Raw genomic sequence first — 25,981 nt, forward strand, 5'->3', positions numbered from 1 at the left:
AAAAATAAATTTACATGTTGGAGAAATCTGATCTGATTGGCTGATTGACACTGAACCCCGCCCGCCGTGGCAGGCGTTGTGGTCATGTGACCTGTGAAAGCAGAAGGTAACTCAGCTGTTTGTTCTGGTATTTTTATTAATGAGTCCATTTTTTGTAAGAAGTCGTACAAAACCGTGAGACAACTGCTGACTTTTCCCACGCCCGCTGCTGCCCCTGAATGCATCAGGAAGAAACTAGGTTGGCATATTAAGACAAACACGTTCCTATACACACTATCCATGGCCCCGCCCACCTGCATGGCCCCGCCCAGCCCATCGGATGCAGAGCAAACAGGAAACCACGGCTGTTTTTTTTGCTCCATAAAAGAATAGAAATGTTTTGTTCATGAGGCTTATTAAAATATCTCTGTTAGCGTAGCTCTGTTAGCGTAGCGCTGCACAGTGTCCCCCGGACACGGCGGGGGCGGAGCCACGGCGTCCCCTCCATATGCATCACACGGTACGTTCAGCTCCATCCCCTCACCGATGATGATGATGAGTCGACTGTCAGCTGATCACGTGACTGATCAACACCCAATGACATCATCCGCATGCTAAGAGGAAGCTGCCAGGCTAATGCTAAGCTAAATGTTAAGCTAGCTGCAGATGGTGTCAGAGGGTGACCAGCAGGCGTGTAAATGTTTGTTTACTGTTAGTGAGTAAACACATTTGAGGCTCCTCCCTCTTGACGTCCTCACCACCAATAGGAACGCTGAGGTCAGATCAGCTGTCTCGCTGCGGTCTGAAAGCATCCTCTGATTGGTCACTGGAGTGACAAACGAGGACGGACGATATGAGTCATGTGCTTCAATCGGTTTGGGGCAATGTGATTGGCTGGAACGTCGTGGGTGAAGGATGCTATCAAGCAATTTGATTGGACGTTTGTGATTTGAATGTGTGAGATGTCTCCCTCTCAAGGCATTTGTTTGTCCGTCAGGTCGCTACGGCGACGATCGCTGAGTCCAGGACAACAACTTAAGACCAGCAGGAAGACTCGCGAAACCAACGACCCGTCTGGACCCGGACGTAAACCCAGACCTAAACCCGGATTTAAACCTGGATGAGGTCCTAAATCCCGAACTAAACCTAGACCGAAACCTGGACCTAAACCTGGACCTAAACCCAGATTTAAATCAGGATCAGGTCCTAAACCTGGACCTAAACCTGGACTTAAACTAGATCAGGTCCTAAACCCGGACCTAAACCCAGACCTAAACCTGGATTTAAACCTGAATCAGGACCTAAACCCAAATCAGGATCTAAACCCAGCCTTAAAACCAGCCCTACACCCAGATCTACACTAGAATCAGGACCTAAACCCGGACCTAGACCTGGACCTGAGGCAGTACTCGTCTAACAATTTCATTATTATGAACAAGTCAAAAAAACTCTGGAGACAAAAATCTAAGAACAGGCAGGACTGGACCCGGGTCCAGGCAGGACTGGACCCGGTCTTGGACCTGGTCCGGATCCAGTACGAAAGAGTTTTTGGCATATGTTGTGGTTTTAGGGGCGGGGCTAGATGGACACAACATCAACGATGTGTTTTGAGTGCAGCTGGGAAAAAGCGTTGGGTCCGTCTGACCCGCCTCCAGAGCGACGGCGCCACCTGGTGGTGGAATGACACGCCGGTCACAGGCAGAACACAAACGGTTCAGGTCTCAGCTGACATGATGATGATGATGATGATGAAGATACAACATATGTACAGTGACCTTGAACACGTCCTTCATCATCAGCAGGAAAATACTAAACTCTGTCTAGAAACGCTAACTCTGTTCTCTTAAATACTTTCTCTATTAATACTGAAAAAAGTTCTCCGTCGCCTCTGAAGCCTCGTCTTCGTCGCGTCTGAAGCCTCGTCTTCGTCGCGTCTGAAGCCTCGTCTTCGTCGCGTCTGAAGCCTCGTCTTCGTCGCGTCTGAAGCCTTGTCTTCATCATTATGGCGGTGTCGTGTGTCCGTTGACCTCCTGGTTAGTCGCTGTACAGTCTGTGGTCTCTACTCTACCTCTAGGCGGCGCCAGCGGGCCGTTAGCCGTTAGCGCCGCTGCTAACGTTTAGTCATCAATACATTAAGGCCAAGAATAAATAGAAAACAGAATCTGGCAGCACTGAGGGTGTCGCTGTAAAAATACTTTGATCCGGCTGAGGCTCCTGTGTTTGTTTGTCTCCACATCAACCAATCCGATGCGGAGGGGCGGGGCTAGTTGTTGGCATCGTCCTGGCCGTGGCCCTGCGGAGTCGTGGCAGAGGGGCCGGGGGCGGTGCTGGTGGGTTTGGTCCAGGACAGGGGGAGCAGGGCGGGGGTCAGGGTGACCTGGAGGAGCTGGTGCCGCTGGATGAGCCTGATGAGCGCCCGGAGGCGCTCCAGCGCCGCCTGCGTGTCCCTCTGCTGCCCCAGCAGGCGGGCCCTCAGCTGCATGCAGCGCTGCAGGAGAGACGCCCGTTATAGCAGTGCCCACCCCCACAGCTAGGTGGCAGCAACAGCTAACAGCCAGCAGCAGCTAACAGATAGCTCAGCCTGAAGGAAGGCTGCTAGTCCTGCTGCTAATAGCTGCTAGCTGCTAACAGCTGCTAGCCGTGCATCCATTCTGACATCACACCACAATCACAGCCAAGCCAACCAACCAGAGCGCTCCTTTTCCCCCTCTAAGACTGACAGCTCAGGCTGTGGTTGGTGGGCGGGGCTAACTGTGATTGGTCCTTACGTTGAGCGTGTCGTCTAGCTGCTTGTCCTGTTCCTCCAGGTGAGAACACTCGTTCTTCAGCTCGCCGTTCCGTCGCAGCAGCCGCCGCTTCTCCTCCTGCCTGACTGCTTACACACACACACACACACACACACACACACACACACACAGATACACACACACATACAGATATACACACACACACACACACACATATAGACACACACCATCAGTAGGGGTACACCCCCTCACCCCCTCACCCGTCTCACCCGTCTCACCTGTCTTGTGCGTCACGTACGACTGAACGAAGTTCTGAGGCCACGACATGTTTTCTTTGTTCAGGACCTGAGGAGACCACGTGTTAGCTTAGCATTCTGACCGTTAGCACTAGCTTAGCACTTTCCAGCTGGTGCGCTCAGATCTGCTCCCTAACGCTACGCTAGGCTAACTAGTTCTTCACTTCTACATCTACAGAGGACAGAACCGGCCCCCGGGGGAGGGATCACACCTTCTTCTGACACTTGGGGCAGTACCAGGACCCTCGGGGCGGGGTCTTGAGGGGCGGGTGGAGGCAGTGGGGGTGGAAGGCTCGGGGGCAGTTGTGGCAGGGCTGCAGCTCGCCGTCCTCCTCACAGACGGCGCAGTGGTCGTCATGCTCCAGGTCCTCCTGGGGGGGCAAAGGGGGGGGTCACAAAGCAGATCACACACCCGGATCCTGTCGAGCAGCTGGAGGGGTAGGGCTGTGACATGAGTCATGTGACCTACCTTCCAGCTGAAGTCCTCAGAGTCTGGCGTGTGAACGGAAGCAGAGCAGAGGTTAGTAGCCGTTAGCATGGTTAGCTTAGCTGTTAGCTGTTGGTTAAGTCTCTTCCTATTTGCTCTAGTACATAGCTCCGCCCCCCATGTCCCAGCTTTTCTCCCGGGCTCAAACGGTGCTGATGACATCATCGCATTGTCTTAATGACATCATCAGACAGCCCTGATTACATCATCATCAGAGAGCCCTGATGACATCACCATCAGAGAGCCCTGATGACATCACCAGGTGTGTTCTTACCTGGCGCCGACAGGAAGAGCGAGCTGTTCAGGTAATGCGACGCCAGACGTTTACGCTGCAACAGAGGAGAACACAGTGAGAGGAGGGCCCCGCCCACCAGGGGTGTGTACCGCCACCGTGTCTGACCTCTGGTTCGAACAGGCCGCTGTAGGCGGGGTTAGCCGTGCTCCGCCTCTTCCTCTCCTGGCGCTTGGTCTGGATCTCTGCTCAAAGACATCAGAGGGTCAGACGAAGAGCCTCCACAAGGCTCCATCATCATCCTCACAGGACACGCCCACTTGTTTCAGGACACGCCCATTTGTTATTGTATTAAGTGACGGCTCCACTGACTAAACTTGACCCTGTCCTCAGGGGGCGTGACCTGAGGTGCTTAGGGGGCGGGGCCTGCGGTGGACTCACCTTCCAGGTGCTCCGTGGTGACGAGGCCCAGGGCGACCATGAAGGCGATTTTCTGTCAGAGAGGAAGAGGATGAGGAGGAGGAGACAAAGGGCGGGGGCGTGGACAGGTGTGCGGTCTCACCTCGGGGTCTTCGTCTGTCTTGTGGGCGGTGGCCAACGGGGCGTCCTGTGACGGGAGGTGGGCCTGGACGGTGGGCGTGGCCTCGGTGCTGACGGGCACCTGCGGCTGGATGATGATCACCTGTAAGACACGATGATGTCACCGCCTCTGATTGGCTGAGGGACTGATGATGTCAATGATCCTTACCTTGACCGCCTCGTTGACGGCCGACACCCCGTTGGCGGCGGCTGCGATGATGGCATAGGCCACGCCCGGCCCCGCTGAGGCGTGCTGGGCGGGGCCTCCGGACTCCGGGGCCCCCGAGGGTGGTGAGGCATCATTCTGCCCGTTGGGCTGGGGAGCTGGGCTGCAGGTGCTGTTGGCGGTGGGCAGGGTGGGGCCCTGGCCCCAGGGACTGACCACGGCGGCGGGGGGGGCGGGCCTCTGCAGGCTGAGGGGCTGCAGTTCCACACACGGCCTGCAGGGGAGGCTCTCCGGGATGAGGGTCTTTGGACGGACCTGGAGACAGAGACCGGTTCACACACACCTGTGCCCCCCCAGGGCCCTGCTGACCCACAGGTGGGCGGGGCTTACCTGAGGTAGGAGGGTGGCGGCTTGTCCTGCCAGCCGGTGCAGAGAGCTAACCTGAGGCACCTTGATGGGAGCGGCAGCGAGCGACCCGAGCACCTGGGGGGGGACAGTAAGTACATGTGAGACCTGTCTGAGGGGGTGGGGCCAGAGCTGGCCCAGAATGCACCCACCATCATCATCATCATCATCATCATTTCTCTGTTTGAAGCTCTTCTATTGGTCGATCTCATCCAATCATCAGCTGCTCTGAAAAGCAGGAAAGTCCCCCCCCCCCGGGGCCCTCCCCTCCTTTCTTCTTCTGGTATTGTGCTGCAGCTCAGCAGAGGGGGGGGGGCTGGTTCCCATGGCAACTGCTGAGATGAACATTCAGCAAAGGCTTTCATTTCTGTAATTGCTTCCTTTTTTCTCCAAACCTAAGCACCTTCTGTGTGTGTGTGTGTGTGTGTGTGTTTGGGGGGGGGTTCTTTGAGCCTCAGATCAGCTGTGTGAGCGACAGCCAATCAGAGGGCTCGGGGTTGCTCTCCAAACACCCTTCCACCTGCCGTCAGCCACTCCCCCTGAGGTGCTGTGATGTCAGAGGGGTTACCTGGGAGGGGGGTGGCTCCCCAGCTCTCCTGCTGCTGAATGGGTACCCGGGGGCCGCCGCCCTGCCACCCGTCTGCAGGTTGATGGGGGACGTCTGCAGGGGCTCCGAGCTCGCCGCCTTCTGTCCATTGATGTGTGCGGTCACCATGGAAACAGGAGACTTGGCTGGCACCACGGAGATGGCGATGCTCTGGGTGGGGGGCTTGATGAGGGAAAGAGGCTTCGTCGTCCCGACGGGACAACTCCTGACCGCCAGCTTCTGTGGGGAGAGAGGAGGTGAAGAACTACAACTCCCATCAGCACACAAGGAAACACACACCACCCGTCTAAAGAACTACAACTCCCATCAGCACAGGCAGGAAACACACACCACCTGTCAATGTCAATCATTCATCATGTTTGTTTTGGTGGTTCCTGCAGCAGTGCATTATGGGTACCACCCAGCTGACTTTGTGACAAAGAGGGGACTCCATATAGACCCCCCCAGCCCCCCGCCCCCCCACCATGAGTTGCTGGGGGTCCATTGTTTCAGGGATCAATGACTCCACAGGCAGCCAGACCAGCCGGCCCCGGGGCCGCCAGGGGCCAACGTTCGCCATTCAGGGTCTGTGTGTGGGGGGGCCGTCAGATTGTCAAAAGGTCACCCACTCAAAGGCTCCTCAGGGCCCCCCCAGCGAGTGGGGGAGGGGGCCCTTGCAGGAAACTGAGGTTCTGGATCCTGAGCAGAGTGACCCGGGAACGAGGTTATCAGAGTGGGAGGAGCCAACATAGAGGAGGGGGCGGGATCAGCTGCAGGCTGGATCCAGACAGGAAGTTGTGAGGTTATTGATTTGATGACTCCACATGTTTTCAGATCCTGGTGGGGTCGTCTGAGGTCAGGGGTCACCCATCAACCGGTGAGAGCTGAGGCTAACCGTGCTAACGCTAACACAGGTAATGCTGGTTCATGTCCCGCTCCAGTTCTGATGGGGGGGGGTTATGATGGGGGCAGCTGCTTTCTGAAGGGGAGGGGGAGGTGTAAGTGGGTGGGGGTGGGGGGCAGCAGATGGAGCTCTGGAAACAATGGAGGCAGACACACACACACACACACACACACACACACACACACACACACACACACACACACACACTTGTGAAGGCATTCAGTCTGGTGGAGCACCACCAGACTCAGATCAGCACCACAGAGGAGCAGGAGGAGGAAGAGGAGGAGGAGCAGGAGGAGGAGGAGCAGGAGGAGCAGGAGGAGGAGCAGGAGGAGGAGGAGCAGGAGGAGCAGGTCCTACCGGTCCGTTCTGCAGCTCGTTCAGGCCTTTACACAGCGTCTGGTTCTGAAACACAGGAAGAGAAGAAACACTCGGGATGAGTCACCTGATACAACAGCCAATCAGAGACCAGCATCTTCTGATAGCTCAACACCTCAGGCTGTGATTGGTGGAGACCAGCCAACATGGCTGCCTCCAGTCTCCACCCATCATGACCAACACACCCTCACACCTCCAGAAACCTGCTGCACCAGAACATCAGGGTTCACTATGGAACGACAGAGAACCTCCCTGAAGAACCACACCTCCTCCTCCTCCTGCCCTCCCCTCCCCCGTTGGCCCTGACTCCTCCCGTATGGTGAGTCTCTGATCTCTTTCCAGCAGGTCGACCCCACACTTTGGAGGTTCACCCGTTGCCGTGGTAACCAGTGCTCAAACAGCGTTGGCATCTTCCTCCAGAGAGGAACTGAGCTCCTCTGATTGGCTCTGAACACATACAAAGAAACACCCCCCAGAACAGAACCAGAACCAGAACAGAATCAGAACCAGAACCAGAACCAGAACCAGATGGATCCGGTTCTCTATGTCGCTCTACATTCTGCTCAGCTCCTCGTGGTTCTTTAAACACACACATTATTTACACACACTGTCAGGAACGCATTGGCTGCAGAAATGCAGGCCTGTGATTGGCTGAGCCGCTGGTGTGTGTCCTGCTGTGTGTGTGTGTGTGTGTGTTTGTCCTTCATCCTAAACACTAATGTTTTCTTTGTGACCAGATAAAGATCGACTCCCATCGCTGCTGACTGCATCTCAATGACACACACACACACACACACACTCACACTCACACACACACACACACTCACACACACTCACACACACACACATACACACATACACACACACAGACACACACACACACACACATACACGCACACTCACTCTCACACACACTCACTCTCACACACACACACACACACACACACGCACACTCTCTCTCTCTCTCACACACACACACACACACACACACACACACACACACACACACACAGCATCTGTTCCCACAAACACAACCAGCGTTAGCTTTTGCGTTAGCCTCCTTAGCGTTTCTCCGTGTCACCGCCCCCTGCTGGTTGAGATGGGCGTTCCTCCAAACACACGTCTGTAAGTCACGCCCAGACGCCCCCCCCCGGTCCGTCCTCTGAGGGGGCTGAAACTCCAGCTCAGGTCCTGATGGCGGTGGAGCAGCAGGTGGAGCAGGAGGAGCAGGAGGAGCAGGAGGAACATGCTCACACATGCTGCTGTTCAATTAGAGGCGTGTCTCCTCTCTCAGCGCCGCAGCGGCAGCCAATCAGAACGCCTCGTGTGGTCACAGCGTCTGCATCAGGGATGAACAGCTGCTCCTCCAGAGGAACCAGCTCCCCTCAGGAGGAGAGACGCCAGGAGGACCGGGAGAATGCAGGTGTTGATCAGGTGTTGGTCAGGTGTGATAAGGTATTGATAACGTATTGGTCAGGTATTGATCAGGTATTGGTCAGCGGGGAGTCTGCAAACTTTACTGAATACTACAACACCCAGAAGTCTGATGCTACTGTTGCCATGGAGATGCTGACGCTTCAGACGCTGTTCTGACACGTCAGGTGACATCACCCAATCAGAGCGGGCTAGCCATTAGCTGATAGCACATTCTCCTGCATCCCACATGATCCTCTCTGCTCCTCCTCTTAGCTCCTCCTCCTCTCAGTGACCTTGTAGAGGTAAAATAAATTCAAGTCCGTTTATTATTCTCGGCTCTTTGTTAACTGAGTGGCAGCACAAGGACGGCCCCCCCACACAGTCGACCCCAGCCCCAGCCTCAAGAGCCCCCCCAGCCTCAAGAGCCCGCCCCCTCTATTGGTTGAGATGACAGACCAGTAAAACAAACAGCATCTTCATCTGAATGGACTCAAGGTCTCCTTCCAGGGACTCCTCATCCTCGTCTTCACCCCCCAGTCAATGTGGACACATGTGTTACCAAGGAAACAAGGAGGCCTCCTCCAAAACATGTGTATTTCAAACATCAGATGTGTAAACACGCCAACAATTGTTGTAACCAATCAGACGCCAGACACCTTCTAACCGTTAGCATGTTAGCAGGGTCTAGCACCAGACTACAGGTTAGCATTCTGCTAGCTTGTTAAGCCTCAGGGTTTCCCCACAGATAGCTTTTGGGTTCTAAGCGTGGCTAGCAGGTTAGCAGTCAGGACCAGTTCTGGTACGTTGGCGTGTTGCGATCAGGTGCAGCGCGTTCAGCCGGCTCCTCCCCCAGGAGCAGAACCAGAAGAGAGGAGGACCAGGATGATGGTCACCAGGACCCCCCCCCCCCCTTCAACAAACAACAACAACAAACCTCCAAAGAGACTAGCAGTCCCTCATTGACCTGAGCCCCCAGACCCTGAGGTCACGTGACCACACACAGCTGACCTCTGACCACCGCTAGGAGATGATGATGATGAAGCTGTGATGACTGCTGAAGTGTATCTAGAACTGTTTTTATATTGGGGGGGTTAGGTGTCAGACTTCTGGACTGACCCCCCCCAGCAGCAGTTGGTTTCAGTTTGACCGTCAGTTCCTCGTTATTCACTATGAAGATGTGAGGGTGAGCCTCAGCAGCATGACGTTACCGTGGAAACCGTCCTGTTTCACCCAAAATTAAGTGGTTTCTCTCACCTGAGTTCAGTCTCTGTAGCCACACCCACATCTGGTTACTGACACGCCTCTTTTCAAACAGGAAGTCACCAAAAGAGACCAAACATGCAAAAAATAAGAAACCAGGAGGAAATGTTCTACAACCTACAGTATATAGAACACCTCTATGTCACCTGTATAACACCTCTATGTCACCTGTATAACGCCTATATGTCACCTGTATAACGCCTATATGTCACCTGTATAACGCCTACATGTCACCTGTATAACACCTATATGTCACCTGTATAACGCCTACATGTCACCTGTATAACACCTATATGTCACCTGTATAACACCTATATATCACCTGTATAACACCTCTATGTCACCTGTATAACGCCTATATGTCACCTGTATAACACCTATATGTCACCTGTATAACACCTATATGTCACCTGTATAACACCTATATGTCACCTGTATAACACCTCTATGTCACCTGTATAACGCCTATATGTCACCCTTTATGTCACCTCTATTATAATTGTATAACACATAGGTGTTATACAATTGCCTTTGCTTCTCAGGCAATTGAAGAAAAATCCACACAGCAGAATAAATAATTAAAAAAAAAAACAGGATCCAAGTTCTACTTCCTGTCAGGTTCTACTTCCTGTCAGGTTCTACTTCCTGTCAGGTTCTACTTCTGTGGTGGAAAGTTTTTTAATTCAATAAAGTAACATAATAAAATAATATAATAATATAATAAAATAATATCATTTCTTGACCCAAAAAATCTAGAGTGTGTGTCAAATCTTTCAGCACTTGGGAGAAACGGCCCCAGGAAGTCTGGAGGTCATGAAAGATTCTGCAAGAATCTAATCTGTTTTTAGAAGTGTTTGCGTAAATGTCAGTATCTGTTAATAATTTTGTCTGCACTAAATGTCTGTGTGACTGATCAGGTTATGTCCTCAGCCTTGTGAACCTGTCCACTAGACGTCTCTGCTAACGTCTTGAGGTCATGATGCACCTACTGAAACTGGGGGAAAGATTAGTGGAGAGCAGAGGGAACGGAGTTAAACAACTGATTCACACCTCCCATAGTTACGCCTTTAGAGTATAAAAAGAGATGTGATCCATTATTTTAGTTTGTACTTGAAGTTTTCATCTACCCAGAGTACTCAGTAACAACACACCGGAGGACTTTTTCATCGTCTCCAGAGCTCTCATCATGCTTAGATGAGTATTTGTTGAACCTGTCTGTCTGTTGAACCTGTCTGTCTGTTGAACCTGTCTGTCTGTTGAACCTGTCTGTCTGTTGAACCCGTCTGTCTGTTGAACCCGTCTGTCTGTTGAACCCGTCTGTCTGTTGAACCCGTCTGTCTGTTGAACCCGTCTGTCTGTTGAACCCGTCTGTCTGTTGAACCCGTCTGTCTGTTGAACCCGTCTGTCTGTTGAACCCGTCTGTCTGTTGAACCCGTCTGTCTGTTGAACCCGTCTGTCTGTTGAACCCGTCTGTCTGTTGAACCCGTCTGTCTGTTGAACCCGTCTGTCTGTTGAACCCGTCTGTCTGTTGAACCTGTCTGTCTGTTGAACCTGTCTGTCTGTTGAACCCGTCTGTCTGTTGAACCCGTCTGTCTGTTGAACCTGTCTGTCTGTTGAACCCGTCTGTCTGCTGAACCTGTCTGTCTGTTGAACCCGTCTGTCTGCTGAACCTGTCTGTCTGTTGAACCTGTCTGTCTGTTGAACCTGTCTGTCTGTTGAACCTGTCTGTCTGTTGAACCTATTGATGATATTATTGTACTGCTACTCAACCTAAACATGATTTGAATTGACAAATAAATATCTTGTATTTTACACTGTCTCCTGTCCTTAAGAGAAACGAAACCCCCACCACACTTCCTGTCAGGTTCTACTTCCTGTTGGGTTCTACTTCCTGTCAGGTTCTACTTCCTGTTGGGTTCTACTTCCTGTCGGGTTGTACTTCCTGTCAGGTTCTACTTCCTGTCAGCGTGACGTTACCCTGGTGACTGGAGCCACGAACATTAACAGGAGAGTTGGTTTGTTTGCAGAAGTGAAAGCTAATAAACAAAGCAGTTACTATGACAACCAGAGTTTTTTAGGCAAAATTGTCGCTCTGGAATCGCGTGTCGCTCCAGGGTCGCATGTCGCTCTGGGCTTGTGCATAGTGGGTCGCTCTGGGGCCACGTGGCACTCTGGACCGCTCAGAGCTGATTAGCCTGTTAGCATTGCTGCTGTTAGCCCGGACATCAGGTAGAGATATACACTAACTTCTGTCCCACAATGCAACACTCAGCTGGAGACCTGCCTACACCAGAGAGGAGTTCAGAACCAGAACAGAACAGGACGAAGACGAGGGTCACAACCTTCATCAGAGCAAAGACAGGATAAACCACCACCAGAACCAGAACCAGACCAGAACCACACCAGACCAGAACCAGAACTACACCAGAACCAGAACTACACCAGAACTACACCAGAACCAGTTAGCAGCGGTTAGCAGTCCAGGGGTCCTGACCCTCTGAGCTGAGGAGCTGAATCACACCTGCCCCCCCCCCAAACTGAAGGGGTTTTAACACAGCTCATCATCATCATCATCATCACTGGAGATGGACTCTAGTCCTCGTCTCTTATTTACCCCCCCACACACACATACACACGCTGCTGCTCCAACGCGCCCCCACCCCCACAGGAAACCAAACTTCCATCAGCAGGCCTCAAACTGTGACCAGGTCATGACCCCCCCCGAGCCCCCCCTGTCCATCCAGGTCCGGTCCTGCTGGACGGCCCGTGTGGTGTGGGCTGGGGTCACGCTGACGTGTTGGTTCCGTGTTGTTTCCGTGTTCCTGTGGCTGAAACATGGCTGGCGGGGCTCCCCTCCCCCCCACACCAAAAACAGCATCAAAGCAATCAAAATGGTAATGTTAGGCATGAATGGCCCCTCCCCCTCCTGCACCGCCTCCTGCACAGAACTCTGCAGACTTTCCTCCTCTCCATGTATGGGGGGGGGGCAGCCACCCCCCCTCCGGCTCAAAATGGAAGCTTCCACTACCAAACTGGAGGAGCTGAAGCATCACAACAACACGGTCCAGTGTGGCGGTGTGTGTAACACCGGTGCATGCTGGGAAGCCGCATACCGGCGGAATGATCGGTTAAAGGGGGTGGGGGGCGCGGGGGGGTCGGTTCGAACACAAAACAGGCAGCAGATGAAGAGAACCCATCTGCTTCACTCTGACGGTGAGCTGCGTGTCGGACCGGGACCGACCGGCGGGGCGGTGCTAGTCGGGCCGGAGCGGCCGGGGGGGCGGCGGGGGGAGCTCTCCGCGGTGCTGAACACCACCGAGGCTCGCGAGCCCGTTCCACCGGAAACAGCCGCTCCAAACTTGACACGAGCCCCCGTTACCGACGCAGAAACGAAGCGGAAGCGTCCGGGTGGGCGGATCGAACGCACCGGCGGGGTCACGTGACCGCCAAGAAATAACAGATCACACAAAGTGGAAAGTAGCGAAAGCACCGGTTAACGGCGGTTTGACGGTAAAACCCGGCAGAGGGGGTCGGAACGGTCCGGTGAACACACTAAACTTCACCACAATCTTTCCCAGAAGTCTGAGCGGCAGTGAGCCGAGCTGCCCCCCCCCCCGTTACCCTCAGAAACATGTAGTCCTGCTCAAAATGGACGCGAGAAATGTTCAGAACCAAGTTTCAGCACCGACCCCCCCACACCGGAGCCCGGTCCCGCCGGCTTGACCCGGAGCCGAGCCTCCAACCGAACCGGGGGGGTCTCACCGGGCTGTGATTGTCTCCATCCTACAACAACACCCCCGGGAAACTTCACCCACATCCACATCACCCCCCCGGGAGAAGCTAACGATGCTAAGCTAGTGATGGAGATTTCCCCGATAAAGTTTCTCCACCCCCCCCAAACGGCCCGGGAGTTCCCGGGGGGGCGAACGGAGCATTTACCGGCGGGTGCCGCTTCATCCGCCCCACCACCGGGACCCGGCGCCGGGGCCGGACCGGGGGCCGGACCGGGGGCCGGAGAAGTGAGTGAAGTTGCGCGGGGGGAACAAAGCGGAGCGGATCCCCACCAGCCCTCATAAATATTCAGGTCGCGTCCGGTTCGCCTCGCAGCGGCACCGCGTCCGGCCCGGAGCGGAGCCGGGACGAGCCCCCGCCGGGGCGGGCTGCCCGGGCCGCGGTGCCGCCGCTCGGTGCCGGTCCGGAGCGCCGCTGCCCCGCTCCCCCCGGTCCCGCTCCGGCACAACGGCGCGGTGCTCCCCTACCTGGTGACACTGGAGCTCCACCGTCAGCGCCTCCGGAAGGCCCTGCAGCTCCATGGTCCGCCTGGAGAAGCACTTTTCCGACACTTTTCCGCGGCCGACGCGAACCGGAGGCGGACGGGGGGGTTCTGAGCCTCAGCAGCGACACAACTCCTGGGCCGAGCAGCAAGTTCTCCTGCTTCCCAGGCTGGGACTCATCACACACTTTCCGCCCGTCTTCAAAAGTGCTCCAAACCCGACCGGGAGAGCTCCAGCCCCGCTTGAGTCGTCTCCTGCCTTCCGCCGACCGTCGCCGGTGACCCACCGGGCCGCCGGTTGGCCCGACTTTCGATAATTTTAAGTTGAAAATTGAGGACTATATTTTGTCCGAGTCCGCGGCTTGATTTCACTTTGCCTGAGGAAAAGTTGCGCTTCGGCTGTCAATGGTAATTCTGAAGTTCCCGGATGGAGCAGAGAGCGCAGCCCCTCTCCCCTCCCCCTGCCCCCACATAGCACGCATGCGCAGTGAGACTCCACTACTTCAGAACGTCAGATGAAAACAAAAGTGGCCTGAAATGATCAGTTAAAACACATTAATGACGCGATAAAGAGAAAGAACAGCGACATGTGTCTTATTTAATGATAAATATGTCTTATGATGAATCATTTCTGACATAGTAAAGCTTACTAAGTAATATTTTTTGTTGTTTAATTAGTGATTTTCATTGTCAGCACAAAAACGAACATGAGAAAAAGATTTAACTCAGTTAAATGAATCTTTTTGCCTCGAGGAGTGAATTCTGTGTAATTTTAAAGGCAAATATGTATTAAAATACATTAAAAATGTTCTAAAATAAGTAAAATAAAAATTTAAAAATTGAAAGTTCTCAAACAGTCAAAGCAGCAAAAGATGTCAAGATTTTGAATTAATAATATTTACAGTCACTGAATCTATTTTCATGATCTTGTGTCTAAAGATTTAAATTCTTAAAAGCTCCTACATGGTGTCATCATGATTTCAGTTAGTTCACAACAGAAATTTGAACAAATATAAATCAGGTTCCTGTTAGTCCTCATTTCAAGGAATATAACGACAGATTAAAATATCATATGATTAATTTAAAATCTTATTTGAGGCGACATTTATATCTGAAACTAACTCCATCTAAAAGTTGATTTAATGAATCAAGATCATCATTGAACCCAAAAGTAAACCTTCAGATTTTATATTATCCACTCTCTGAGTGTGTGTGTGTGTGTGTGTGTGTGTGTGTGTGTGTGTGTGTGATTCAAATGATTCCTGGACTCTGGATTCCAGCATTTAGCAGAAGAAAGGGGGGAGGGGGAGGAGCACCGCTCCTCACATTATGAGGTGGGGGCAGTAATGATAAATACCCCCCAGCCGGGTATACTTTTACCTCTTCAAACACAAAGGGCCAAATGTGCGGTTGGTTCTCCGTTCCGGCCCCTCCCCCCGTTCCCATCTTGGTTGAGGGCGGGTCAGGAAAAACTAGCCAATCTGGAGTCGGAATTGCAGACGGACAGTCCGCGGAGCCAATGAAAAGACGAGGCTGCTCAGGGGGCGTGGCCTCACGGGATGTGACCGGAGAGCTGATGAGCTGCGATGGACGTCCGTGTCCGACGAGTAACACGGTTTGAGCGTTACCGGGTCACAGCCGGACACCACCGGAGGGGGAGGGGGTGAGCTGGACTGTCGAACCGGCGGGACAGATCCGGAACCCGCGGCCGCACCGGTGCAACCGGCAGAGCAGTGCAGCACCATGGACAGAGACACGATCAGCTAGCCTGGAGATAAGCTAAGCTAGCGGGTTCATTCACACACACACACACACACACACACACACACACACACACACACACACACACACACACACACACACACACACACACACACACAACGCAAGCCCCCCCTGTAAACGACAGTAAACTTGAGGATGCAGCTGCTGACAGAAAGTGATCCCTCCCTCCACGACCCCTCCCCCACCCGTCAGCTGCTTAGCTCCGCCCCCCGTTCCAGCGGCGGAGCTGCTCTGCTCCTCTCCACAGACAGGGGCCCCACATGGAGCTGAGGGGCCCCTGTCAATAGGAGCACACCCCATGAATCCACCAATGAGAGGTCAAACAGGAGGCGGAGCTTCCACCTCTGGCCCTATGATGTCACCATAATGACATCACACTACAGGGAGCTGCACCATGTTAAATAAAGTAACTCCACTTGATTGGCTGATACTGGCTGTTTGGGAGTCATTAACATGAACCTGGATCAGGTCTGGATCTGCTTCATGGTTTCGGGTCTGGTTCTGTCCCGGTTCTGGTCTGAATTTGGTTCTTGTTCTGGTCTGGATTGGGTCTGGAGCTGAGCCTGCAGTATCTCACCCTCCTCTAGGGGGCGGTGTCACATGACTAAAGGTAGGTGAGCCTTAGACACCTGGAAGAGACTTTAGGAAGGGTGTGGCTACAATTGTTTTCTGACCAATCAGCATTAATTAGCAGAATGCTAATAAAAACAACAACCCTAAGAGCCAAACAGTGGTCAGTTTTAATGTCGCTACAGGTTCTAACCATCGAGGACTCCCCTGCAGTGCCCTCTAGGGGCAGAGTCAACCGGCTGGGTGTAGAGGGGCGTGGCTGGGTGTAGAGGGGCGTGGCTGGGTGTAGAGGGGCGTGGCAGCCAGGTGCTGCTTCAACAGTTTGATGGTTATACTTTTATGACATGACTGACTTAATCACTTCGGACTACTCAGGATAAAGTGAGGAGTTTTACCCCCCACTCCAACCCCGCGATGCCTACAGGAGCCCCACCCCTCACAGCTCTTCTTTTACATTAAACACGTTCTTTTTCCCACTGCCAACTCTTTCCATTTTCTCCTCGCCAGCTGGTCAGGGGTCTCTCCTGCTGCCGCGCAGGCCTGCACCTCACTTCCTGTTGGCAGCGCCGGCCGGGGTGCTAAGGGATTGGAGCAGAGCCATCTGCCGCTCTGCACCACTTTACCAGCCCCTGGAGCCCCCGCCTGCATAAAGACTCCGTTCACACAGAGCAAACAGAGATGAAGCGGCTGAAGGGTCAAAGGTCAAAACAGGACAGGTGAACAGAGCCCAGCCAGGTGGACACAGCCTCCGGGGCTCACTGGGTGTTAGCAAGATATTAGCTTCTAAGTCTGAGGTCTTCAGGCCATTCAGGCCTAGTGTTCAACTTTAACGATAAAATACAAAATATTACAGATGTAATTAACAAAACATTTGATTAGAGACAGATTAAAAATGTTGTTTGACTCTTACTTCAGTTACCTTTAATGTTTATTTAATGAAAGTGGGACAAAATAGTTCAGATTTATTCAACAAAACAATGATTAAACTAGAGATATGCAGTTTAAATGATACAATTTCCTCCGGGATTAATAAAGTATCTATCTATCTATCTATCTATCTAAATCTTGGTTTAGCTACCTGGACGCTGTACGGAAATGAAACTCATTTTTAGATTGTAATTAATAAATATTTCCTTCAGCAGTTTAAATGTTTAATCCATTTAATCTGTCGTTTTTATTCGGGATTCTTCATAATCCCACTCTGTTCTTGTTCTCCGCAGTTTGATTTCCTTTGGAAAAACATCCACCAGAATGGACTACAAATCCCATCAGCAGCCGAAAGGTAGCGCGCATGCGCCAAAAGGTGGGGCGCGCGAATTTATTCGGGCCGTTGCTACGTGAAATGGCGGCGTGAGCGCCTCGGTTCCACACAGCGTCCCCCCGTGAAGCTGCTAGCGACCGAGAGAGAAGCGACTGCGGCACCGCGAGCAGCGAGACGAGCCTCCAGAACTGGACGACGGGATTGACGGTCCAGAACGGGTGCGTGACGCGACGCTACCGGGACGCGTCGCTCCGAACGCGGCGCTGGCGCTAGTTTGATGCTAAGGAAGAGACGTTAGCCCGGAGCGGCGCAGGTTACATCATGTAGCATGGTAGCTGCTAACGGCCCGGTCGGCGTGAAGCCCGAGCCCGGCTTCAGCCCACCGGCTAACGGCCGGAGGACGGGGTGACAGCCGGGGGAAATACGCGTTAACCGAGTGTTTAACGTCTTCACGGTCCAAATCAAGTCGAGCCGATTTTCATTCAGGCGGAATATGAGGCAGCCATTGTTAGCCTCTAGAGGTGCTAACCGGGGCCAGCTAGCTGCCGGCTACCGGCAGTGGAGCTCCGTTAACCGGCTGTCCGCTAACATGTCGATCACACACCGGTATTGAGACGCAGACCCGGAAGTAAACTGATGTGATCAGGGTCAGTGCGGAAACCACGCCCATCAGAGGTGACGTCCTGCGTCGCCCCATTCATCTAGATCAGAATTATGTTGTCAGTCACATGACGTCACTCCGAACGAATGACGCCATGAAGTAAACAAATCCTTGAGGGGGTGTTGATGTTGTGACTTTGATGACCTCCTGACCTTCCTGTCTCACAGCTGTTGCCATGGCGAAGCGGAACGCTGACAAAGAGCTGAACGACAGGAACTGGGATCAGGAGGACGAGGGAGAGGAGGTGAGGAGGATGCTGGGGGGTGGGGGGGTTCTGCTGGTCATGTGCTCACCTGCTCACCCTCTTGCAGGCTGGGGTGTTCTCTCTGGCGAGTGAAGACGTGCTGAAGGGCCGCGCCATCAAGAAGGCCAAACGAAGGAACGCCGGCGGGGAGGTGAGACGGAGGCAGGGTCGTCTGAGGTCAGAGGTCACGACCTGTCCCAGACACAGCTTAGTGTGGATCTCTTTCAGGGGAGCGGCGGCGGAACCTTCAAGGGGTTCAAAGGCTTCTCTCTGACCGCGCCTGCTGCTGGCGGAGGCCCCGCCCCTTTCTCTGGCTTTGGAAACGGTGGTTTCAAGGGCCTCGGCGCTCTGACCAATGGGAGCAGTGGCTCTCCGTCGTTTGGAGGGTTGGCTGCCCCCGCGGCACTGGCACCTGGTAGGGCGGGGCCTGTCTGAGGGGGGAGGGGCCAGCCGGCAGCACATCTGACTTCCTTCTCTCCGTCTCAGGGCTGGCGTTCAGTGGCCCCACCCCTGCTGACGCCACAGCCAAGCAGACCAACGGGACGGGCACGGCGCTGGCCCCCGCCTGCGGGGGCAGCAGGGAGTACAGCCGCCAGCTGACGGCGCTCAACGTGTCGGTGCGAGACTGGATCAACAAACACGTGGACGACAACCCGCTGTGTGACCTCAACCCCATCTTCAGGGACTACGAGCGCCACCTGGCCAGCATCGAGTGCCAGTACGGGGCCGACAGGGGCCCCGAGGAGCCACCGGGGGGGCCGCCAGCCGCAGCCCCCCCTGCTTCCTCCTCCTCCTCCTCCTCCTCCTCCTCCACGGCGCCCGCTTTGTTCTCCTTTACCAAAAACACGACTGAGGACTCGGTGTGGGACAAGGGCGCCGCCGGCGTCACCTTTAACTTTGGTCAGAAGGTGGACAGCTCCGCCCTCGGCCCCCTGGCACCCAAAGCCACGCCCACCACCTTCTCCTTTTCCTCTGGCCCCGCCTCCCAGCAGACCCCCCTGTTCGGAGGCACTGGTTCTGCTGCGCCGCTGTCCGTCAGCGGCACGAAGACCGAAGACCCCCAGCCTGCAGGTAACGTCACCAAGGTGGAGAGACAGCAAGGTGGTGGGGGTGGGTCACATGACCACTAGGGGGTCACGTGACATGTCATTGGTTTGTGTTGTAGAGGAGAACGACGAGGAGTCAGACGAGCCCCCCAAACCCGAAGTGAAGGAGGTGAAGGAGAAGGATGCCTTCTACTCCAAGAAGTAGGTCCAACACACACACACACACACACAGACAGACACATACACACACACACACAGACACACACACACACACACACACACAGACACACACACACAGACACACACACAGACACACATACACACACAGACAGACAGACAGACACACACACACACAGACAGACAGACACACACACACACACACAGACAGACGCACACACACAGACACACACACAGACAGACACACACACACACACACACAGACACACACACACAGACACACACACACACACACACACAGACACACACACACACACACACACACACATACAGACACACACAGACACACACACATACAGACACACACACATACAGACACACACACATACAGACACACACACACACACACACACACAGACACACACAGACACACACACAGACACACACACAGACAGACAGACACATACACACAGACAGACAGACAGACAGACAGAGACACACACACACACACACACTGACCCCTCTCCTCCATCAGGTGTAAACTGTTCTACAAGAAGGACTCAGAGTTCAAGGAGAAGGGGGTGGGAACGCTGCACCTCAAGCTGACGGAGGGGGGTAAGACCCAGATGATCATCAGAGCCGACACCAACCTGGGTAAGACCCCCCCTCAGACGCCCCTCTGATCCAGCAGCTCCCCCTGCTGGTCAGACCACAGCCCCTAACAAACACTAACAGGAAGTGTGCCCCCCCCCCTCCAGGTAACATCCTGCTGAACATCATCGCCCAGCCGTCCATGCCGTGCTCGCGGGTGGGGCGGAACAACGTGATGGCGGTGTGCGTGCCCAACCCCCCCGTGGACGACAGGAACCCCGGCGGCGCCGTGCCCCTCCTGATCCGGGTCAAGACCCCCGAGGACGCCGACGAGCTGCTGAAGGTCCTGGAGGAGAGGAGGGGCTGAGGCCTGGGGCGGAGTCACCCCCACGCACAGTCCCCCTGACTCCGCCCCCAGCAGCCGTCGCACTGAAGTGTCCGTCGGCCACATTCCTGTCAGACGGACTGAACGTGTTTCTGTAACCTGTGGCGTGGGAACGAGTGGTGAGCCGGCCGGATTTCTTACACATGCATCCAGCAAGTTGATTTTATGGACTCTATTTATTGTTGACCCATGTGAGTGGGCCCCCCCCCCTGCAGGCTTCTGTCCACCCGTTTCCCAGCGTCCTTTGTGTGAACCTGTGTGGGTGTGGCCCCATGTGGGCGGGGCCTGCGTCATCTGTAAAGACATTTATTGGGGAATAAAAGGAAACAAACATGGTGCTTCCTGCTTGTCATGAAACCCTGGAGCTCCTCCCACACGTCAGTGACGTCACAGACGAGCTCGACCAATCAAGCGGTGTCTGAACAAAGGAGGCGAGGCGGGGGGGTTTTCTGTTAACGTGTATTTGAATAAATAACATGTAGAAAACGAGGCGACACACAGGAAACATGCACATCGTGTACAAAAGCCATGAGCGTGTTGTAACTACGGCAACAGGCGGGGTCCGTTCAGCTGCATCTAAACTACATCGCCATGACGACAGGTCGCCGGCGGATTGATCGAGAAGCTCCCTGTGAGTGCAAATCAATCACCGATACGTGATCAATAGTGACAAACGCGGACAAAACAAAAGTTTGGATTCAGTTTAACGGATCGGATATTTTGACCGTTGATCAATAACTAGTCAACTAATCAACCAGAATCGGCTTTAAACTAGTTTTTTTTAATTATTGGCTGATCAATCGAGTGACGAAGCGTTCAATAAAAACTTGTTTATTTACATCCACTGATCGATTGATTTTAACGTCCCCAGTTTTTAATTTTAGAATTAAAATTCACATTTTGTGTCAAATCGATTGTTTTAAATTAATTTAAAGGAAACAAAGATGGCCGACGTCTCCACTGGTGGGTTGTCTGACCAATCAGACGTGGGCAATGCTGGTTGGTGGAGGGAAACAGGAAGTGACATCCGGTCAGATTTAAGGCGGGCGTCGAGTCATTCCTGTGCAGCCAATCACGTTGCTCTTTTCCAACTTCCTGTTTTGGTTTTAGTTTTTTTTTCAAGTCACGTCCAGTTAAAGAAAATACAGTAAAAACATTTTTTAAACCAGTTTGAGACAAAAACATCACAACTGGATCGGGGAGTGAGTATTGATCCGCATTGATTAATCAGTCAGCTGATCGCACGGAACATTTCCTGACCAAATAATCAATGAGGCCAAACTTTGTTCATAGCTCTGATAGATTAAACTCTTAATTATATGTTAAGTATGTATTAACTACAAATTAAGTAAATGTTAATTATGTGTTAATTATGCATTATTACTCAGTATGTGTTGTTTATACAGTAATTGTGTTAATTACACATCAAATATTCGTTAATTACACATTTCGTGTTGATCGGTGTTACCGGTTTCGATCGGCGGCTGATTCCTCGTACAAACATTTTCCCTCCTGTGGTGAATCGGAAAACAAAGGGGGCGGGGCCGTCGGGGGGGCCGTGAGAAAAGCAGCAGCATATTTACAACAAGGCTCCTCCCTTTCTTCCTGGTCAGCCAATGCCGGCTCACGCCACGGTCAAGTGACCCGGGTGCGGCGGGAACTCAAAAGAAGAGGCACTTCTTGGATGGCTGGTTTGTTTGTGGTCGCCGTCCGGGCGGGCGGGGCGAGGAGGGCGGGCCTGTGGCCGGCGCTGCTGTCTCTGCGGGCCTGATGCTGGAGGCACTTGGTAGCTGAGGGGACGCCGCTACGTCATCAGGATGGGCTTCTGACGCACCTCCAGGATGTCTGTCACACAAACACACGGGTCACATGACAACCCCCACGGTAACCACGACAACCAGCCAAGCTGGGTTCTGGTCCAAGTCCTGAGGAAGCGTCAGAACGGATCTGATTGGACGAAAAACTGAAAGTAAACTAATGAGTACACACGTGATGTGATGTTCCTTAGCAACATGATGAGGTAGTAGCACACGTGTGTGTGTGTGTGTGTACCGGTGGTGATGCGGTGCAGCGGTAGGGTCACGTAGGTCAGGTGAGAGGTCAACAGGAAGTAGTCCTCGCTGCGGTTGAGTTTGAGCCAGGACCCGACCAGAGAGCGGCCTGTCCCCGACAGGGACCGGGACCGCAGGTTGGTGACGCTGTGGAGATCTGAAAGAGGAGGGCAGGCGGTCATGTGAACGCTGAGGTGTCATGGGGGCGGGGCCAGTGGGGGCGGGGCCGTACCTTCGTCCTCCTCCTCCCTGAAGAACTCCTCGCTGTCATTGGCCGAGTGAGACTTCTTCATCTCTGCGATTCGGTTCCTCGGAACCTTCCGCCTCAGGGAGGGGGAGAAGAAGGAGGGGCGGTTCCTCTCGGGGGTGGGGGGCGTGCTGAAGGAGGTCACCTGACCAGGGACACCAAAAAGTGGTTAAAAATCGGTTAGCAGCTGTCGGTAACGGACGGGCACGTGTCGGCGGCTCACCCTCTCGTGCATGGGGGAGACCCCGTCCTCCTCCGTCCCACAGGGGGAGGTGTCGCCCGTCGGCACCCGGCTGACCGCCATCTCGGCGTGACCTTTGCCCTGGGGGCCCTTCATCCGCACAAACTCCATGTTGTTGTACTTGTAGAAGCCGAACGACATCCGCTGGGCCATCTTAGCCGCTACGCTAACCTGAGGACGAGCAGATGGCTCTGATTGGCTGATCTCACCTCTGACCTCTAGCACTGCTAACACTCAATGCTAAACCTATTTTACTTGTACATTAGCATGAAGCTAGCTGCTGTAAACCATGTGACTGCTCTGTGTCCTGCTAGCCTAGCGTGGGCGGGGCCTCACCCGGTTGTCGTACACCTTCCTGAGGGCCTCGTAGCGGATGGACCCCTGGAAGATGACCCCCTGGAACGTGTTGCTCTTGTCGCTGGCCACCAGCTCCACACACACCATCTCGCCCTCCCCCACCGTCATGTCGCTGAACACCTGCAACGCACGCCGGTCACGCCCCCTGCTTAGGACACGCTCCCCCCGGCCCGCCCCCTGACCTCACCTCCTCGAAGTTGTCGATCATGAAGAAGATGTTGGGGTAGCTCATCTTTGACTCCTCCCCCTTGCTGTCCATGGCGTGCTTGCTGGGGGAGGCGAACACTTCCTGTGGGACAGGTGGACGGGATGAGGGGGGGGCGGCGTGAGGCCGGTGGTGACGACAGGGGGCGGGGCTTCCCTACCTGACACTTCTTCTTGTGGATGTGGATGTCTCCGGCGTCTGAGCGCGTGCAGACGGCGCACGTCACCACGTAGTCCAGCTGGGGGGGGACAAACAGTCACACACCTGGTCTGCTCGCCGTCAGGCCCCGCCCACAAAGACATGACAACATACAGGTGGGCGTGTACCTTCTGCAGGATGAGGTTCAGGTAGACGCTCTCCTCCCAGTCCATGTCGGGGTCCCCCAGACCTGGAAGCTTCTTAGAGTCCCTCCTGTAGACCTCCACCTCCACCTGCAGCAGACACGCCCCCATCAGGCCCCTCCCACACAGACACGTCCCCACCTGTCCGTCACACCTGGTGTTTTTAGCGTTATTAGTAGCTGTTAGCTTCCAGACTAGCATCACAGAGTAAATGATGTTATCGATCAGTTGATTAAATGCTGTATGGATGGTCCCGCCCCCGGCCCCGCACCCCCAGTCACCTTCTTGCCCTCGGCGGCGCCGCCGGCGTAGGCCGGCCTCCTGCGGACGTAGAACAGCATGTCGTCCTGCCGGGGGGTCCAGGTCTCCATGAAGTAGGTGGAGAACATCCAGGTCCAGAACACGATCCGGTCGTCCTTCAAGCAGCCTGCAGGACACGCCCCCACATTAGCCCCGCCCCTCACAGGTCAATCAAAGGTTAAAAGGTCGTCTCTTCTCCCAGCCAATCAAACGGCCAAATTATTCAGACACACGCTCTTATTTTGAAAAGTCGCTGCTGACCACCTGACTGCCGTCACCTGCCTGGCAACTGTTGCCAGGCAACCAGGAAGACGATGACACAATATTAATTCTACATCTTGGTCTGATCGATCTGATCAGAATCCATCAATCAGCTGATCAATCGATCAGAACGTCATCTGTTCACCTCACTGCTGATTGGACCAATGAACCAGTCCCAGGCAGCCAATCATAAACAAGCTGTGATGTCTCCTGACCGGGTCACATGACCAGACCCTCAGGACTTCTATTTTTAGCTCTGGTTAGAATCTGCTGATCAAGACCTCTGGACATGTGACCCACGTGTTTACAAACACCCATACCATAATAACCAGCCCGTCAAGCCTCCATCGCTAAGCAACACAACATGAACGACAACCGACCAATCACATGCCAGCTGGGTTCTGATTCCGTTTGTCAGGATCAATAAAGCTTTCAGTCCAGCTGATACTTCCTGTTAGCATCGGAGCTAATGCTAACCTGCAGTTTATGGCGAGGTGCTTCAGTGACACCGTTAGCTTAGCTTAGCAGCTACGAGGGTTTAAATAAAGTTGTTGAATGACAGTCGCAACAAACGCCACCAATCACTTCATCACACCTGGTGACGTCATCATCCCCACCCAACCGGTACGTCCCGCCTTTCTCCTCTGCCAACCCCGCCCTCCAGTGAGGAGCAGCGCTCTCCGAGGCGCCCTGAACGTCTCACCCTCTGATGACGTCACATCCACAACAAAGGGCTTCCATTTGATTGGCTGGAGCTGACGTCAGTTCTACATTTCCACATTTACATGACGTCATTCGTTCCATTCGGACCACGTGACGTACCTTTAGTAATCTGATTACAGGTGAATGATTTTACTTCCGGTGAATCCCCGTAGCTGACCCCCCCCCCAACAAGATTTCCGTTCATTAACGGGTGTCACGTTTATTCCGCTCCCTTCCGCCGCTGCTGCCGGCTGATCGATCGGTTAATCGAACCGATCGATCGGCGTCCCGGTCCCGGTAACTCACCGAGTCCGCTGAGCTCCTGCCGGACGTTCAGTCGGTTCCGCTCGTCCGCGATGGCCTTCAGCATCCGCTGCAGGGAGCCGTCCCGCTCCCCGGGCTCCTCCGGTGCACCGGCGGCCTGACACGAACCGGGAACGGCCGCCATCTCCGCGCTGCGCTCATGACAGTCCGGACCGGGCCGACAGCTACCGACGGCCCGGTTCACGGCAGCGGACGGTCCCTGGAGGGGAGGGGGGTGCTCCGGGAGCCTCACTGCCGCACCTGCCGGTGCTCGGTGCCGGTGAACGGGAAGGAAGCGGGTCGGTGCTGCTGCTTCGATCCGTCCGTGATCCGCTCAGACTCCCTCACACTTCCGGTATCAATACGAGCCTCTTAAAGGGACAGTGCAGCTGCGCGTGACCGGCAGGGAGGTTAAAGGGCACGCGCAGTAATAATCAAATGAATTAAAGGAAATTCACCATGACATTTATACTTGTAATTAATTTAGTGACCATTTAAATGTTAAGTTAAACTGAATAGTTAAGTTGATTAACTGTTTAAAGGTCATG

At 54.0% G+C, this 25,981-nt stretch overlaps 3 protein-coding genes across 6 annotated transcripts; 1 reads left to right on the top strand and 2 right to left on the bottom strand.

The window, feature by feature from the left end:
- Nucleotides 1-127: 127 nt before the first annotated feature.
- On the bottom strand, nt 128-14,147 carry phf21b (PHD finger protein 21B). Of its 4 annotated transcripts, none has more exons than XM_068307387.1 (14): nt 13,695-14,147; nt 6,742-6,786; nt 5,460-5,714; nt 4,877-4,969; nt 4,490-4,801; nt 4,304-4,423; nt 4,183-4,234; nt 3,910-3,986; nt 3,784-3,838; nt 3,492-3,514; nt 3,235-3,393; nt 3,005-3,071; nt 2,748-2,851; nt 128-2,467 (listed from the first exon to the last, which is right to left on the bottom strand). In XM_068307387.1, the coding sequence occupies exons 1-14, from the start codon at nt 13,746-13,748 to the stop codon at nt 2,243-2,245; spliced, it is 1,641 nt and encodes a 546-aa protein (XP_068163488.1). In that variant the 5' UTR covers nt 13,749-14,147; the 3' UTR covers nt 128-2,242. The 4 variants fall into 4 exon arrangements, with proteins under 4 accessions (XP_068163488.1, XP_068163487.1, XP_068163490.1 ...); XM_068307386.1 differs by having other exon boundaries at nt 5,460-5,717; nt 13,695-14,146; XM_068307389.1 differs by lacking the exon at nt 13,695-14,147 and adding an exon at nt 10,587-10,831 and having other exon boundaries at nt 5,460-5,717.
- A 2,996-nt stretch (nt 14,148-17,143) lies between these two features.
- nup50 (nucleoporin 50) lies at nt 17,144-20,763 on the top strand. The gene is made up of 8 exons (XM_068306951.1): nt 17,144-17,539; nt 18,150-18,226; nt 18,294-18,377; nt 18,455-18,641; nt 18,713-19,297; nt 19,392-19,473; nt 19,985-20,103; nt 20,208-20,763. The coding sequence occupies exons 2-8, from the start codon at nt 18,158-18,160 to the stop codon at nt 20,405-20,407; spliced, it is 1,326 nt and encodes a 441-aa protein (XP_068163052.1). The 5' UTR covers nt 17,144-17,539; nt 18,150-18,157; the 3' UTR covers nt 20,408-20,763.
- A 102-nt stretch (nt 20,764-20,865) lies between these two features.
- Nucleotides 20,866-25,813, bottom strand: kiaa0930. Its single transcript, XM_068306952.1, has 10 exons — nt 25,437-25,813; nt 24,149-24,294; nt 23,853-23,957; nt 23,687-23,764; nt 23,509-23,610; nt 23,301-23,441; nt 22,947-23,135; nt 22,709-22,868; nt 22,478-22,633; nt 20,866-22,270 (listed from the first exon to the last, which is right to left on the bottom strand). The coding sequence occupies exons 1-10, from the start codon at nt 25,576-25,578 to the stop codon at nt 22,230-22,232; spliced, it is 1,260 nt and encodes a 419-aa protein (XP_068163053.1). The 5' UTR covers nt 25,579-25,813; the 3' UTR covers nt 20,866-22,229.
- Nucleotides 25,814-25,981: the final 168 nt, after the last annotated feature.

Source organism: Antennarius striatus, chromosome 22 (assembly GCF_040054535.1).
Source record: "Antennarius striatus isolate MH-2024 chromosome 22, ASM4005453v1, whole genome shotgun sequence".
In the NCBI taxonomy this organism is placed as follows: domain Eukaryota; kingdom Metazoa; phylum Chordata; class Actinopteri; order Lophiiformes; family Antennariidae; genus Antennarius; species Antennarius striatus.

What these genes read in the sequence shown, in the direction of transcription:
- phf21b (XM_068307386.1), bottom strand. Translation starts at nt 13,748, where the DNA reads ATGGAGCTGCAGGGCCTTCCGGAGGCGCTGACGGTGGAGCTCCAGTGT. An exon ending in CTGAGGACTTCAGCTGGAAG is followed by an intron (nt 3,394 to 3,491) that starts GTAGGTCACATG and finishes TTGCCCCCCCAG; the next exon opens with GAGGACCTGGAGCATGACGA. An exon ending in GTACGTGACGCACAAGACAG is followed by an intron (nt 2,852 to 3,004) that starts GTGAGACGGGTG and finishes GTGTGTAAGCAG; the next exon opens with TCAGGCAGGAGGAGAAGCGG.
- nup50 (XM_068306951.1), top strand. Translation starts at nt 18,158, where the DNA reads ATGGCGAAGCGGAACGCTGACAAAGAGCTGAACGACAGGAACTGGGAT. An exon ending in AGGAGGACGAGGGAGAGGAG is followed by an intron (nt 18,227 to 18,293) that starts GTGAGGAGGATG and finishes ACCCTCTTGCAG; the next exon opens with GCTGGGGTGTTCTCTCTGGC. An exon ending in CAGAGCCGACACCAACCTGG is followed by an intron (nt 20,104 to 20,207) that starts GTAAGACCCCCC and finishes CCCCCCCTCCAG; the next exon opens with GTAACATCCTGCTGAACATC.
- kiaa0930 (XM_068306952.1), bottom strand. Translation starts at nt 25,578, where the DNA reads ATGGCGGCCGTTCCCGGTTCGTGTCAGGCCGCCGGTGCACCGGAGGAG. An exon ending in GCGCCGCCGAGGGCAAGAAG is followed by an intron (nt 23,958 to 24,148) that starts GTGACTGGGGGT and finishes TGTCTGCTGCAG; the next exon opens with GTGGAGGTGGAGGTCTACAG. An exon ending in TGATCGACAACTTCGAGGAG is followed by an intron (nt 23,442 to 23,508) that starts GTGAGGTCAGGG and finishes CGTGCGTTGCAG; the next exon opens with GTGTTCAGCGACATGACGGT.